General features: G+C 39.6%; 1 protein-coding gene and 1 long non-coding RNA gene across 21 annotated transcripts in view; one reads left to right on the top strand and one right to left on the bottom strand.

Annotated features, from left to right (window-relative positions):
• Positions 1-14,122, top strand: part of LOC130357222 (uncharacterized) — a 207,963-nt gene extending 193,841 nt beyond the window's left edge. The window contains exons 3-7 of one of the 2 annotated variants that reach the window (XR_008889140.1): positions 4,807-4,903; positions 5,269-5,380; positions 7,739-7,856; positions 8,534-8,704; positions 11,823-14,122. This is a non-coding gene — a long non-coding RNA (uncharacterized LOC130357222). The remainder of the gene's footprint in view (positions 1-4,806; positions 4,904-5,268; positions 5,381-7,738; positions 7,857-8,533; positions 8,705-11,822) is intronic. The other variant, XR_008889138.1, reaches the window with a different exon arrangement.
• Positions 1-16,823, bottom strand: part of SORBS2 (sorbin and SH3 domain containing 2) — a 305,036-nt gene that overhangs the window by 31,102 nt on the left and 257,111 nt on the right. For 15 of the 19 annotated variants that reach the window (XM_056559539.1, XM_056559575.1, XM_056559567.1 and 12 more), the window contains 3 exons: positions 16,694-16,822; positions 14,164-14,364; positions 8,403-9,224 (listed from right to left, as the gene is read on the bottom strand). In XM_056559539.1, the coding sequence (XP_056415514.1) occupies positions 8,403-9,224; positions 14,164-14,364; positions 16,694-16,822 (1,152 nt within the window). The remainder of the gene's footprint in view (positions 1-8,402; positions 9,225-14,163; positions 14,365-16,693; position 16,823) is intronic. The other 4 variants (XM_056559684.1, XM_056559694.1, XM_056559664.1 and 1 more) reach the window with 1 other exon arrangement.

Raw genomic sequence — 16,823 nt, 5'->3', positions numbered from 1 at the left:
TTTCTGGCTCTCACAGACCTGTAACTTCTTCTTTAAGAGTCTCCTCTGTCCTCCACTCGCTACCTGTATTAATGGCACCAGTTTGAACTTTTTATCAGTATAAAAGACACCTGTCCACAACCTCAAACAGTCACACTCCAAACTTCACTATGGCCAAGACCAAAGAGCTGTCGAAGGACACCAGAAACAAAATTGTAGACCTGCACCAGGCTGGGAAGACTGAATCTGCAATAGGCAAGCAGCTTGGTGTAAAGAAATCAACTGTGGTAGCAATTATTGGAAAATGGAAGACATACAAGACCACTGATAATCTCCTTCGATCTGGGGCTCCACACAAGATTTCACCCCGTGGTGTCAAAATGATCACAAGAACGGTGAGCAAAAATCCCAGAACCACACAGGGGGACCTAGTGAATGACCTGCAGAGAGCTGGGACCAAAGTAACAAAGGCTTCCATCAGTAACACACTACGCCGCCAGGGACTTAAATAATGCAGTACCAGACGTGTCCCCCTGCTTAAGCCAGTACATGTACGGGCCCGTCTGAAGTTTGCTAGAGAGCATTTGGATGATCCAGAAGAGTATTGGGAGAATGTCATATGGTCAGATGAAACCAAAGTAGAACTTTTCGCTAAAAACTCAACTCGTCATGTTTGGAGGAGAAAGAATGCTGAGTTGCATCCAAAGAACACCATACCTACTGTGAAGCATGGGGGTGGAAACATCATGCTTAGGTGCTGTTTTTCTGCTAAGGGACAAGGACGACTGATCCGTGTAAATTAAAGAATGAATGGGGCCATGTATTGTGAGATTTTGAGTGAAAATCTCCTTCCATCAGCAAGGGCATTGAAGATGAAATGAGGCTGGATCTTTCAGACTGACAATGATCCCAAACACACCACCCGAACAATAACGGAGTGGCTTTGTAAGAAGCTTTTCAGGGTCCTGGAGTGGCCTAGCCAGTTTCCAGATCTCAACCCCATAGAAAACCTTTGGAGGGAGTTGAAAGTCTGTGTTGCCCAGTGACAGACCCAAAACATCACTGCTCTAGAGGAGATCTGCATGAAGGAATGGGCCAAAATACCAGCAACAGCATATAAAAACCTTGTGAAGACTTACAGAAAACATTTGACCTCTGTCATTGCCAACAAAGTGTATATAACAAAGTATTGAGATTAACTTTTGTTATTGACCAAATACTTATTTTCCACCATAATTTGCAGATAAAATCTTTAAAAATCAGACAATGTGATTTTATGGATTTTTTTCCTCATTTTGTCTCTCATAGTTGAGTTATACCTATGATGAAAATTACAGGCCTCTCTCATCTTTTTAAGTGGGAGAACTAGCACAATTGGTGGCTGACTAAATACTTTTTAGCCCCACTGTAGATTAGGGTGCCCTGATCACACACCTTTTTACAGTTTCTGGATACGCCTTCCCCTTCCCGAGATATGTGGGTTTATATTTTGTCTGACCGTTCAGTGTGAACTTTGTGATCTTCTAATACACACCCCCTGACTGTATAGTCCTGCCCAACACCTGATATTCATTCCCATTAGTAACCTCTTCAGGACACAGGGCCATTCCGGGTCATACAGTCTCCGGTGACCTGGAAAGTAAGGGGGATCGGGCGTGTCCAAGACACCCCTGGTCCCTCTGCAGGGATAGGAGTGAGGTGGCAGGGGTGCCACTCCTCCTATCCCTGCTATTGGTCGGTCAGAAGCGACCGACCAATAGCAGATCGGGGGCGGAGGGGTTAAAGTTCAGTTCCCCTGTTCTGCCCACCAACGGTAATCCGGGCAGAACCGGGAACTGTATCGTGACCGGTGGTGGGGGTCCCTTACCTGCGATCGGTGGCAGTAGCAGGCGGTGATGACGTGCGGCTCCTCTGGTACAGACTACGGAAGCCAGTGAGTAGTTGCCTAGCAACATCTGGAGGGCTACAGTTTGGAGACCACTATACAGTGGTCTCTAAACTGCAGCCCTGCAGTTGTTGCAAAACTACAACTCCCGGCATGCCCAGACAGCCGTTTGCAGTGTGGGCATGCTGGGATTTGTAGTTTTGCAACATCTGGAGGGCCACAGTTTGGAGATCACTGTGCTGTGGTTTCTAAACCAATATCCTCTAAATCTTGCAAAAGTACAACTCCCAGCATGCACGGTCTGTCTGGGAGTTGTAGTTTTGCAACAGCTGGAGGTTTGCCCCCCTCCATGTGAATGTACAGGGTACATTCACACGAGCGGGTTTACAGTGAGTTTCCTACTTAAAGTTTGAGCTGCGGCAAATTTTCTGCCACGGCGCAAACTCCTAGTGGAAAACTCACCGAAAACCCCCGCCAGTGCAAATGTACCCTAAAAACACTAAACTACACTAACACAAAATAAAGGGTAAAACACTACATATACACTGTCCCCCCTCCAATAAATAAAAAAATGATCGTATGGCAGTGTTTCCAAAACAGAGCCTCCAGCTGTTGCAAAACCACAACTCCCAGCATTTCCGGACAGCCGCTGACTGTCCAGGCATGATGGGAGTTTAGCAACAGCTGGAGGCACCCTGTTTGGGAATCACTGGCGTAGACTAATCAGTCCCCCCTATGCAGTCCCTAATTTAGTCCTCAAATGCGCATGGCGCTCTCTCAATTCGGAGCCCTGTCGTATTTCAAGGAAACAGTTTAGGGCCTCATATGGGGTATTTCCATACTCCGTGCGTTACAAATTTTGGGGGGGGCTTTTTCTCCTTTTACCCCTTATGAAAAGGAAAATTTCGGGTCTACACCAGCCTGTTAGTGTAAAAAAAAAAAAAAAAAAAAGAGGTAAAAGGAAAAAAAGACAGCCAAAATTTGTAACACAATTTCTCCTGAGTACGGAAATACCCCATATGTGGGCATAAAATGCTCTGCAGGTGCACAACAAGGCTCAGGAGTGAGAGCGCACTATGTACATTTGAGGCCTAAATTGGTGATTTGCACAGTGGTGGCTGTTTTTACAGCTGTTCTGACTTAAACGCAAAAAAATAAATACCCACATGTGACCCCATTTTGGAAACTACACCCCTCATGGAACGTAACAAGGGGTATAATGAGCCTTAACGCCCCACAGGTGTTTGACAAATTTTCGTTAAAGTTGGATGGGAAAATGAAAAAAACATTTTTTTTTACTAAAATGCTGGTGTTACTCTAAATGTTACATTTTCACAAGGGAAAATAGGGTAAAAGCCCCCCAAAATGTGTAACCCCATTTCTTCTGAGTAAGAACATACCCCATATGTGAAGTAAAGTGCTCTGTGAGCGAATTGGTCTTTTGAAGAGAAAATTTGTCCGGAATTGAAGGCTACGTGTGTTTACAAAGCCCCCATAGTACCAGAACAATGGACCCCCCCCCCATGTGACCCCATTTTGTAAACTACACGCCTCACAGAATGTACAGGGAGCATTTTTTCATTTACCTCATTTACACATCTGACTTTAATGAAAAGTCGTCAAACACCTGTGGGGTGTTAAGGCTCACTGTACCCCTTATGTTCCTTGAGGGGTGTAGTTTCCAAAATAGTATGCCATGTTTTTTTTTTTTGCTGTTCTGGCACCATAGGGGCTTCCTAAATGTGACATGCCCCCCCAAAACCATTTCAGAAAAACTCACTCTCCAAAATCCCATTGTTGTTCCTTCTCTTCTGAGCCCTCTAGTGCATCCACAGAACACTTTACGTACACATATGAGCTATTTCCTTACTCGAGAGAAATTGGGTTACAAATTTTAGGGTGATTTCTCTACTTTTACCCCATGTAAAAATTCAAAAACTGGGTCTACAAAAACATGCAAGTGTAAAAAATTAAGATTTAGAATATTCTCCTTCACTTTGCTGTTATTCCTGTGAAACACCTAAAGGGTTAACACACTTACTGAATGTCATTTTGAATACTTTGAGGGGTGCAGTTTTTATAATGGTTAATTTATGGAGTATTTCCAATATGAAGGCCCCTCAAATCCACTTCAAAACTGAACTGGTCCCTGAAAAATTCAGATTTTGAACATTTTTTGAAAAAGTGGAAAATTGCTGCTGAACATTGAAGTCCTCTGATGTCTTCCAAAAGTAAAAACATGTCAACTTTATGATGAAAATATAAAGTAGACATATTGTATTTGTGAATCAATATATAATTTATTTGGTATGCCCATTTTCCTTATAAGCTTCAAAGTAAAAAAAAATGCAAAATTTTCAAATTTTTCATAAAATGTTGGGATTTTTCACCAATAAATGATGCAAGTATTGACGAAAATTTACCACTAACATAAAGTAGTATATGTCATGAAAAAATTATCTCGGAATCAGAATGAAAAGTAAAAGCATCCCAGAGTTATTAATGCTTAAAGTGACAGTGGTCAGATGTGCAAAAAAGGGCTGCGTCCTTAAGGTTAAAATGAGCTACGTCCTTAAAATTAAGTTCCTGCCTATCTGACTTTTCTCTGAATTGTCAGACAAACAATTAACTCACATATCTCAACAACAGGAGGGAAGAAACTGTATATAGGTGTGTGATCAGGGCACCCTAAGATTTACAGTAAACAGTAAGGTCTCTCTTTTTTGGTTGGCCACAAGTCCTCTTTAAATAGTGCTGTACTCTACTCAACACTATAAGCCAATTACATAGACACCTGTCTTCTGTTGGTCTCGCACTAGGACAATGTAATAAGTTTATAGCTCATTTCTGGAATCACTTTGTCTGTAATTTCTTTATTTAGCAACCTTAATGCTTAGTAATTGGTCTGTGAGCTTTTGTTATTATGTCACTGTGTTTAATAGGATTTTTGTTGCAATTTAATGGAAAATCTCTAGAAGCAATTAAAGTTGCTGGACAGAAATATCTGTAATGTGACATCTTCTAAATATGTAACAGAAGGTGAGTCTGGTTTTCCTTAAAGGGGTACTCACATGTCCCGATCCCCCATATGTGCAGTTTCGACAATATTGTCCCATTGCTCTCGGCTGCCTCCTGTGATGCGCTGTCCCCACACATTACAGGAACATGGAAGCATCCAACAGCAATGGAACAAGATATATATATATATATATATATATATATATATATATATATATATATATATAGAATGGTTTCATTTTTTTTCTGCAAGGTAGCATAGCACAGTAGGGCACCAATGTGAACAGACTTTTACTGCATTAAAATTTAAATTGCACCCTCAAAACAGCTGCTTCCAGCTAAACATGCAATGACTAAACAGCTGAAGACCATGCTCTGTCTTACAGGACGAAAAAGCACTTGATAGTGTAAGCTCTACAAGCACGAAATACACCATTGCCAGGAATACTGACATTTGAGTAAAATAAAAGAGGAGGTATAATCTACAGTAGGTGAAAGGTAATAGCAAGTTCATTCTTAAAGGAGTACTCCAGAATGCAACTTTTTTTTTCCTGCCCAGAATGCCGGCATTAAATAAATACAGAACAAAACTGGACCTACCTCCTTCCGGCGGCAGCGAGGTCTTGCCTTGGTTGGAGATAGACTGAGCGGCAGTGTGACGTACTGAGTCCTGGCACCAGGAGGAAGACCAGGGCTGGGGCTTAATACGTCACACTGCCAGGAAGAAGGCCACAGAGCAGGCTGGCAGCAGGATACCAAAGGCACGGGTGGAGCAGCAGGAGGCAAGTCCAGTTTTTTTTTTTTTTTTTTATGCTGGACAGGTTGAAAAAAAAAAGTAGCATAGTCGGAATTTCAGGCACAGATCCATCAATGTCAAAGGCTTTTCCTGACACCAAAAATTTATATCATGATCAATCGATGGATTGTAAGCTATTGTTAGCAAGGCCCTCAGTCCTCTTGTTTGAATTGTTGATACATTTGTTATTCTGTAATGTTTAATTTGGGTTGCAAATGGATTGTTTGTATTGTAAAGTGCTGTGAAATATGTGGGTGATCTAGAGTATTAGTATTATGAAGGTTGTTAACTGACATTTGATAGATTATACTTCTAGTTACTATCTAGCCAATAGTAATTGGATTCTTATTAAAGAATTAAAGATGCAGTAATATTAAACCCAGACTAGTTAAAGGAGTTATCCAGGAATAGAAAAACAGAGCCAATTTCTTCTAAAAACAGCACCACACCTGTCCTCTGCTTAATCACCCATGGATTAGGCTTCATTTGTATCATGATAGATTCCCTATAAGGTCTAGTCTTAGAAGGGTATAAGTATGCCAAAGAAGGGGGTGTCCAGCTTGGCAATCTCACCTACAAGCCAGAGGGAAGAGCTGATGCACAGAGAGCCACTCACATCACCAGAATGGGTGTTAATGTGCAGCCGATAGCAGCTGAACACTGGTCTCTTTAATCCTCACCCCTGGAGGATCTCTATTTTATCACAATATTATGGCTGCTATACCATGCATTAAAAGAAGCACACACAGTAAAAAAAACTTGTGTCATCCATAATTATAGGATAAAATGTGCATAAGGATCTTGTTTTTATTAGGGATTAGTATTAACCAAACTTAACTTCAAAACCAAACATTCTCATGCCTACAGTAACCAAACCGTAAACTGAGCTAATAAAAGATAGGAAACAGGTAGCAACCACATGCAGGTTGGTGTTACCTTTAACCGTGGAGATTGTGTCTGCTGCCTGGATGTGGATTTCGTTAGCACATTGGAGTGTGATACAGTGGACTGACAGGGTGAAGGTGGAGATACATATTCAGCGTGAAAAGGAAGACTAGAAGAAATGTGGGGAGGAGAATGTGCGGGGAACCTTTCTTTTCCAGGAGAAATAGAGGCGTTCTTAAATATTCAGAAAAGAATAAATGGCAAAATAAAGTTTCATTTACTGTCATAGTCTTCATATTTAGTCATTCAGTGAACCTGCTATAAAACTCCAGTCCCAACAAGATACAATTTTGGGGCCAGAGTTAGAAGCTTGTCAAAAAGTGGTAAAAAACATACAGCACCAGAATGAATGTCATGCATTAAGATAAAATATAGAACATGTAAAGCGTGGAGACTTCTTATGCCATAATATGGATTGCACTTTGACTGAAGAAGCAATGAAAGCAAGTGGGAGACCACAGAGACTTTTTCAAAAGGAACATTTACACCAGCAGGACCAAGTGGCAATTTAATAACTGTGTCTAAATTACCACAGGAAGATTGTGATGTCGTATGCATTTCATCCAATCCTGAATGTAGGTTCAACTCCTACTGATCCATGTATATTACAAAAACGCCAATCTGTGCTACCGAATATAATGTAAAAGGTAAAGCTGCACTTGACATCCCAACTTTCTAGCTAACTGTATTTTATTGTTTTGTTGATGACTTCTGGTCCCCCACTTCTCCCTGCTTGTAGCTGCATGTCAGAGAATGACCGGCGAGGCAGAAGGGAAGGGCCCCTTAAGGTCAGTTACCGCCATTAAAAAACACCAATCTTTATGTAATCCATTAAAACAGAAGAAGGTCCAGCAGTTCCTAGTCTGACATGTTTTGAGCAGGAAGTTTTAGTCATAGGCTATGACCATATCCGACTAAGAACTGCTGGACTTTCTTCTGTTTTTAATGGACTAAATAAAAATTGGAGTTTTTAACTGGCCAAAGTTGGAGCTCCTCCCCCCACATCTGCTTTGCACTATCCCAATCTGGAAAAATAGAGACCTGTTGTGTTCAATTTTCTTGCGAGAGCTGTGCAAAACCTATTCAAATCTTATATTGTTTCATATTGGAGCAAGATCTGCCTGCTCAGCCATTCACAGGTCCTGCTCTGACATATTGTCTCAGGAGTAGCTACAAGTGGGAAACAACAGATAACTGGAAGTCACCAAACTGGGAGCTGTGGGAGTAACTATGGTAAGTATAATTTATTCTTAGCACCCCCCTCCCCCAGAAAAATGTTTAAATACCAGAATACCCTTTAAGAAAGATTATGTATATAAAAAATATATATTATTCATATATGCTATATTAAAAAAAACCTTAGTCCTCAACTGTGGTAAAAATAAGAAGTAATCTGTATAAGTATCTTGTAATTCAGCAATGTTAACTTAAATAGAGAATTATATTTTAGTACCCTTCATGTGTTTAGATGCATTTTAGGGCCTTGGGTTTTATAAAAAAAAAAAAGACCTAGGTAGGTTCTCGGAGAAACTACCCTGTGACTTCAGATATCTGTTATAAAAGGCTTCCAGCATTTGTTAAAAAATGGTGACCCTACAAAGTTCTTATACAAGTGTACAGCTATATAGACGAGTTGTGTAGTTGTATATATCACTGGGTTTTGCTATTGACATTTTTATTCCTCGCCTTCATACTAGACTGATGGTAAAATAATATAACAACACTGTGGGGCAAGCGTACAAGACAACATGCAGTAGCTTGATCTTAGTAACTGAATACCTCTGCATTGATACTGGAAGAATACTCTTCATGACATACAATAGGTTGCACTACTTTTTCTACTGGTTGCTGTAAGATTTCACCATCACCATCTTCCTCGATGTAGAGTCTTGGATGTTGCTCTTTTTGAGGTTCGTACCTAGAAAACCCTGGCTCTTGATATGCCAGCTGACCTCTTTGGATGATAGACATCAGCTCTTGACAAATCTCCTCTTCCTGTTCATCGACAGACGTCATGATTATTGGTGTTGATGGCCCTGGTGCACACTCTGAGAGAGCCAGTTCATTTCCAGGAGTCTCAGGTATATTATTAAGAACTGAGCAACTTTCTGTGGCTTGGTTCAAACTTATATGGCCCTTTGGCTGTGTCTGGTCCAAGTATTCTCTCTGTTCAGTCAGACTGCTATCAGTATTAGTTGCAGGCATAGAAGGGACCTCAAGCTGCTGAATTACAGGAGAGGAAAGTGTTGTGTCAGGAAATGGTGAAGGCATGGTATGATGATGACAACTTGAAAGGGTCTCTGGTGATGTAATAGGAACAAAATGACCATCCTTAATTCTGGAAGCTATATCTCTTGAGGATAACTGTTCAGGCTGTAAAACCGTTAATGGCAAGGAGGTGGGCTTCTCTAGATTAGAAAGAGGGTGGTCAGGAAAAGGTGGTGAAGTTGGGACTGGTGTGTTTGAAGGTGAAAAGCCGACAGTCAGTGACAACCATTCACTAGTTACAGCTCCTAAGTTCCCCTTACTAGCGTCTGTACAAGAGGATGAGTCTGCTTTGAGAGTAAGGGGTGGAGTATGGAATCTCTTAGATGAAGATAACTTTAGAAATAAAAGATAGGTTAAGAATCAAAGTAAACAAACTGAAATAAATACTGTAACAAAATGTTAACAGAAACAAAAAGTAATTTGAAGGATGGTAAAGGTGACAAAGTATTTAATTGTGTGGGTGCACATGCCAAAATTAATAGCACATGAAACCAAAGGAGAGAGAGAAAGCTATCTGAAAAGTGGAATGGTATCTGCTGATAGACCGGGTTCTAAATGTCAAACGTTGAGAGAAGCCTGAGTCATCCTATTCAAAGCAGAAGTATGAGTTTCACAAGTTAGCTGTGAACTGCAGCTCTGGAAACTTAGAGGAATATTTTAATGATATTTAACATAAAGGCCAACTAGTATTTTATTACATCACATGTGCTTTTACAAATAAAACAGATTTGCAGATGGTTTTTATTAAAACTTTTCTACCTTTTGGCTTCTGCAGTTAGTATGTTTACACACAACAATGCAAGCTGCTCTGTGCTGTTCTCTCAGACAGCTATAGATGTACTTACTACCTTCCATCATGATTCTGGTGGTGGTGACATTGTGAAAAAACAGCATGCCGGTGGCTGTGAAACACAGTGGGCCAGTGGGAGTGAGGTCAAGTGGTAAGGAGCTACCTCTGTATCTAAAGACTTAGTCTATCGCTATTCTCTCACCTCTCCTTAATACTAATGTAAGGTTTTATGTATCTCTTTATTAGAATAACAGTTTAAAGAACATAGATTTTTTTTCCTTTTACAAAACAACATTACCAATAACCTTCTGAAAATACAATCTACAACAAAAGAAGCAGGCACCAGCAATACAAGTTTGCCTACATTACCTTATGACATCTAATCTAAGATTAAATTTGATTGCATTAACATTTTATTTTTATTTTTTTTATTTCAGCTTAGACTTAGGTAACAGCGGGGCTACACATTGAGCCGTCATAGGGCCATCTAATGTAATAAGCATAAAACAGAATTAAGCAGCCTCCATTGTATTGTATAGTACAACATTTTTTAAAAGATTTTGTGGGACTTTGATGGTCCACCAATACCTAATCAGTGGGGGTCCGACAAACAGCTGATTGATGAGGTTGCTGGGAGTCAGACCCCCAACGATCAGATACTGACGACCTATCAGGAGAATAGGCCTTGAAAACTTCTTTAATAAAACCAATTGCAAATGTAATTTTAACCCCTTAAGGACATAGCATTTTTCCTTTTTTGCACTTTCGTTTTTCCCTCCTTATCTTTTAAAAATCATAGCCCTTTTAATTTTGCACCTAAAAATCCATATGGTGGCTTATTTTTTGTGCCACCAATTCTACTTTGTAATGACATCAGTCATTTTACCCAAAAATCTACACAGTACATTTTTTGGTAAAAATGACACCTTATCTTTATTCTGTAGGTCCATATGATTAAAATGATACCCTACTTATATCGGTTTGATTTTGTTTTACTTTTGGTAAAAATCATAACTACATGCATGAAAATTAAGATGTTTAAAATTGTCATCTTCTCACCCCTATAACTTTTTTTCTTTTTCCGCATATGGGGCGGTATGAGAGCTCATCTTTTGCGCCGTGATGTGAAGTTTTTATCAATACCATTTTTGTTTTAATCTGACTTTTCGATCGCTTTTTATAAAAAATTTTATGGTATAAAAAGTGACCAAAAATACGCTATTTTGGAGTTTGGAATTTTTTTGCGTGTACACCATTGACCGTGCGGTTTAATTAATGATATATTTTTATAGTTTGGACATTTACGCACGTGGTGGTATCACATATGTTTGTAAATAAAAAATAAAAACACAGGTTTTTTTTATGGAAAAAGGGGGGTAATTCAAACTTTTATTAGGGAATGGGTTAAATCATCTTTATTACCTTTTTTTTTCGACAATTTTTTTGCAATGTTAAAGCCCCCATAGGGGACTATAACATGCAGTACATTGATTCAATACTGATCAATACCATTGCTTTGCATTGATCAATGTTATCGGCGGTCGATTGCTCAAGCCTGGATTTCAGGCTTGGAGCAATCAATCGCCGATCTGATGTGCAGGAGGCAGGTAAGGCACCCTCCTGATGCATCCTAGCTGCTCGGGACATCGCGATTTCACCGCGATGGTCCCGATCAGCCCGACGAAACTTCCGGGAAACTTTCCTTTTCACTTTAGACACGGCGATCAACTTTGAATGGCGATGTCCGGCATTAGCCATGGGCCCTGGCAGCTGAGACCGTGCGGGTATGATGCGAGCTCAGCTTCTGAGCTCGCTTTATAACCCTGCTGTGCCGCAGCACCGTTTATAAATGGCGTTTTGCGGCAAGGGGTTAAAAGACCATGCCATGCAATAAACATGGGTATAATATTTTTTAAAGCCTATATTCATTACCTTGACCAACTCTAGTTGCTAATTAAGATAGCATTATTTGCATATTCTAACAAATGCACATGAACATGCAATAACACAAGCATCATATTTTTATACAATCTTTACTTGATTACCTAAGTGTTCTGTTTACACAACAACATATATGTTCCTTTATACATTCAATATGTAAAGCAGGTTAATAAAGTAAATTTGTTACTTTCTTTGTACAGGAACTTTATCCACAGAAGTCATTGTAGCAATGTAAAAAATTAACAACTATTACAGGGATTTTCGACAAGAAGCAAACCCTCCTGAAGCTCTCCAATATTGAGAAACAAGAAACATCTAAAATGGCCATATTATTACCATTGAAATTGTACTCTAGTTCCAGCTGCTCCATTCAGAAGCAATGGTGTTATGTCAAAAATCATAGCAATGGTTGGTCAATGTGATCATGTGATGTCATTATGGGACCATGTCTAAATTTGAGCCAAGTAGAGCTGATCACTAAAGTAGGGTGTTTATGTATATATTACGGTTTATCAAGTCACACAATGTTAACTAAGACTTGCTATTCACTAGTTCACTTGGTACCTAGTTAATAAATACAATGTATAATTCATGCTATACATATATATTACATACATTTCTGTATACTATTTATTGCAGATTTGCAGCTTTTTCCCAATTTTGACACCCTGGACCTTCTGTTTGCACTTTTGACAAACAAGCAAAGCTGTGAACTGGTAACAGATCATTTTTATAGTCTTTATTTTTAGAAGTATAACATTCTAGTGTCAGTCAACAGTATTACAACTGATGCCAGCCATTGCAGGTGAAAAAGACACTGGACACCAGACTGTATGTATTATACACTGACCCCATTTATACATTTGCAGTTTGAATACAATTTTACAGAATCCTGACAGAGCTATTTGCAGGTGCATAAATCTAAAATTATTTTTCTAATATACTAAGTCTATACACTGATCGATCATAACATTAAAACCACTGATAGCTGAAATGAATAACATTGACTTGAATTTGTCATGGCAATGGAAAGTGTCAAGGGGTGGTATGAACTAGGCATCAAATAAGTGGTCTCTTTTTAATGTAAAAGAGTTGAAAGCAGGAAACTGGACAAGTGGAAAGATCTGAGTAACTTTGATAGGGTCAGAGCATCATCAACATGGTGGTTCTTGGGGGGCGGGGGGGTGTTCTCAATGTGCAGTGGTTAGTACCTTCCAAAAGTGGTCCACGCCAAAACATCTGGTGAACCAGTGACAATGTCTAGGGCACTCAAGGCTCTGTGATGGACATGGAGAGCTTAGGATAGGGGATAAGAGCTAAGGATAGGGGATAAGATGTCTGATGATGAAGGTCCGGCCGATGGGACCCCCTGCGATCTCCCGCGCATCACCCCAGTTATCTGGTGCCAAGAGTGAACTCTGCTCCGTGACGGATGACGGGCAACCACAGCCGTATTGCCCCCTTCATTCATTTCTACGAGAGGAGGCGTGACAGCTATGTATTATCTGTCACGCCCGTTCCCATAGATATGAATGGAGGGTGTGTGGTGTCACATGTTCAGAACACTGCAGTGCCAGACCCCCGTGATCGATGTCTAGTGTGAAGTACCCCTTTAAGCTTTAGTTTTCAATGTTATGGCTGATCAGTGTATAATGTGCTCTGTATCTGTACAAGTGTTAATTTCTAGATTTTATACAAATAATGTCATTATTTTCCACAGGATAATAAACTGATTTGGAAATAACTATTCTTTGTTCTGTAAACTGTAAGTAAAGTAAATAGTTGGAAACTTTGCAAAATTTTAAAATGGCTATTTATATCCATAGCCAACTTACGGCTGATAAATATGTTTATAATAATGGGAAATGTGCAGTTATTAATGACTGATATCCTGGAGAAAGAAAGAATGAGGCATTTTGAATACCAAAATGACCGACCTTTGGTTCCCTTCTTCTTAGTTTCTGTAATTTGATAGCCACCTTTACAAGAGCAGGGTATTTTCATTACTAGGCAAAAGAGGTATAACTTGCACCAAAGCTCCACCTGGCTGTCAAGTCAGAGAGATACATTTCGATGTCTGCCCGTGTTGTTGCTTTTTTCTATTTTTCTGATTTACTGTGCACATTTTACGAAATGACAGGTAGCGAGATTTTAGATATTATAGAAGTTTCTTAATGAAAAACAAAATCATTACCTGAAAATTTAGTCATGGGAGAAAAAAAATACACAAACACAACCTGCATGTGTCCTATTCGGTTCTGTAGAAAATGATCATTACTTTAAAGGCAAACTAAGGCTGGGGTTACTTGGGTTACTGTATAAAGTTTTTGTCAAAAAGTATTGCATGCTGGCACTACTTTTTTGCAACTTTGCCATAAAGAAAACGCTGCTGGACATTGCTCATGGACATTACAGCATGAATAATTGCGGCTTCACTAAAGTACTACCCCTCTTTATACACCAATAAGAATGGCATAGTATTATCACCTAATGGTAGAAATGAACCAGTGACATGGATGACTATATTATAGGAAGGCTTACCGTGTTGCTGGAATTATGTAGTCTGTCAGTGGTGATGATGTGATGCAGTGTGCGTTCTGGAGATTCACCTGGGCTCTTGGACGGACTTTTTCTCACAATTTCCACATAAGACACTGGGAAGATGCCTTGTCTGTTACTTCCTGGAATTTTACCTTCATACCAGTTTTTATCAACCTTCTTAAAAAGCGTCACCTTGTCACCCTGGAAGAAAAAACAGTTATTCGTTATGGGCGGCTTTTTAAACCAGTTTCGGGTATACTTGCTGCCTTCCTTGCCTACCGCTTGTCCCAGCAACAAAATAGCAAAAATGCTAAGGTGGGTGAATACTTTCACAAAGTACCATACATAGCAGATGGGAGTCAGTAAACCATGTTTAGTTGTAATATATTTGTCTCTGTATGGCCAACAAGTGTCTTGAAACAACTTGTTTTATTATTATTTCTGTATTATCTACAGGCTTATAAAATTAAACAGGAAGGGCTCTTAAAGGGGTACTCCGGTGAAAACCTTTTTTCTTTTAAATCAACTGGTGGCAGAAAGTTAAACATATTTGTAAATTACTTCTATTAAAAAATCTTAATCCTTCCTGTACTTATTAGCTGCTGAATACTACAGAGGAAATATTTTTCTTTTTGGAATGCTCTCTGATGACATCACGAGTACATTTCTCTCTGCTAACATTATAATAATAATAATGCTTTATTTATTGTTGTCCTTAGTGGGATTTGAACCCAGGTCCCCAGCACTGCAAAGCAGCAGTGCTAACCTCTGAGCCACCATGCTGCCCTTAGCATACATCTCCTATGCACGGTTGCTAAAATGGACAGAGATGTCAGCAGAGAGCACTGTGCTCGTGATGTCATCAGTGTTCCAAAAAGAAAGGAATTTTCTCTGTAGCATTCAGCAGCTAATAAGTACTGGAAGGATTAAGATTTTTTAATAGAAGTAATTTACAAATATGTTTAACTTTCTGCCACTAGTTGATTTAAAAGAAAAAAGGTTTTCACCGGAGTACCCCTTTAACCCCTTAAGGACTCAGCCCATTTTGGCCTTAAGGACTCAGACAATTTAATTTTTACGTTTTCATTTTTTCCTCCTCGCCTTCTAAAAATCATAACTCTTTTATATTTTCATCCACAGACTAGTATGAGGGCTTGTTTTTTGCGCGACCAGTTGTCCTTTGTAATGACATCACTCATTATATCATAAAATGTATGGCGCAACCAAAAAACACTATTTTTGTGGGGAAATTAAAACGAAAAACGCAATTTTGCTAATTTTGGAAGGTTTCGTTTTCACGCCGTACAATTTATGGTAAAAATGACATGTGTTCTTTATTCTGAGGGTCAATACGATTAAAATGATACCCATTATTATATACTTTTATATTATTGTTGCGCTTAAAAAAAATCACAAACTTTTTAACCAAATTAGTACGTTTATAATCCCTTTATTTTGATGACCTATAACTTTTTTATTTTTCCGTATAAGCGGCGGTATGGGGGCTCATTTTTTGCGCCATGATCTGTACTTTTTTTTGATACCACATTTGCATATAAAAAACTTTTAATACATTTTTTATAATTTTTTTTTTAATAAAATGTATTAAAAAAGTAGGAATTTTGGACTTTTAAAAATTTTTTTTGTTCACGCCGTTCACCGTACGGGATCATTAACATTTTATTTTAATAGTTCGGACATTTACGCACGCGGCAATACCAAATATGTCTATAAAAAATGTTTTTTACGCTTTTTGGGGGTAAAATATGAAAAAACGGACGTTTTACTTTTTTATTGGGGGAGGGGATTTTTCACTTTTTTTTTACTTTTACTTTTACATTTTTTTACATTTTTTTTTACACTTGAATAGTCCCCATAGGGGACTATTCATAGCAATACCATGATTGCTAATACTGATCTGTTCTATGTATAGGACATAGAACAGATCAGTATTATCGGTCATCTCCTGCTCTGGTCTGCTCGATCACAGACCAGAGCAGGAGATGCCGGGAGCCGCACGGAGGAAGGTGAGGGGACCTCCGTGCGGCGATATGAATGATCGGATCCCCGCAGCAGCGCTGCGGGCGATCCGATCGTTCATTTTAATCGCGAACTGCCGCAGATGCCGGGATCTGTATTGATCCCGGCACCTGAGGGGTTAATGGCGGACGCCCGCGAGATCGCGGGCGTCAGCCATTGCCGGCGGGTCCCTGGCTGCGATCAGCAGCCGGGATCAGCCGCGCATGACACGGGCATCGCTCCGATGCCCGCGGTTATGCTTAGGACGTAAATGTACGTCCTGGTGCGTTAAGTACCACCTCACCAGGACGTACATTTACGTCCTGCGTCCTTAAGGGGTTAAGTGACTTTACATGGTTTTCCCCAAAAGAATCATCCATAGTAAGGATGACATGTATAGGTATTTTTAGATTAGAATGAGTCATTTGAAAGTAAAAACTTAACAAGGCCACCAGAGCAGCAGAGAGAAATGCCTTCCACATTACTGGCCTGGTACATCAAGGGAACTCACCTTTCTCAGAGTTAGCTCCACATTTGTGTCAGCAGTGAAATTATATTTAGCTATTGCTTCTCCAATCTCTCGGACCTGGGCAGGAGGTGGGGGTCGTATTGGCTGGGATTTTTCAGTTGGGCTTATTTTC

The sequence above is a fragment of the Hyla sarda genome, chromosome 1 (genome assembly GCF_029499605.1).
Source record: "Hyla sarda isolate aHylSar1 chromosome 1, aHylSar1.hap1, whole genome shotgun sequence".
Lineage (NCBI taxonomy): Eukaryota > Metazoa > Chordata > Amphibia > Anura > Hylidae > Hyla > Hyla sarda.
This window is presented reverse-complemented; position numbering and strand designations above follow the sequence as displayed.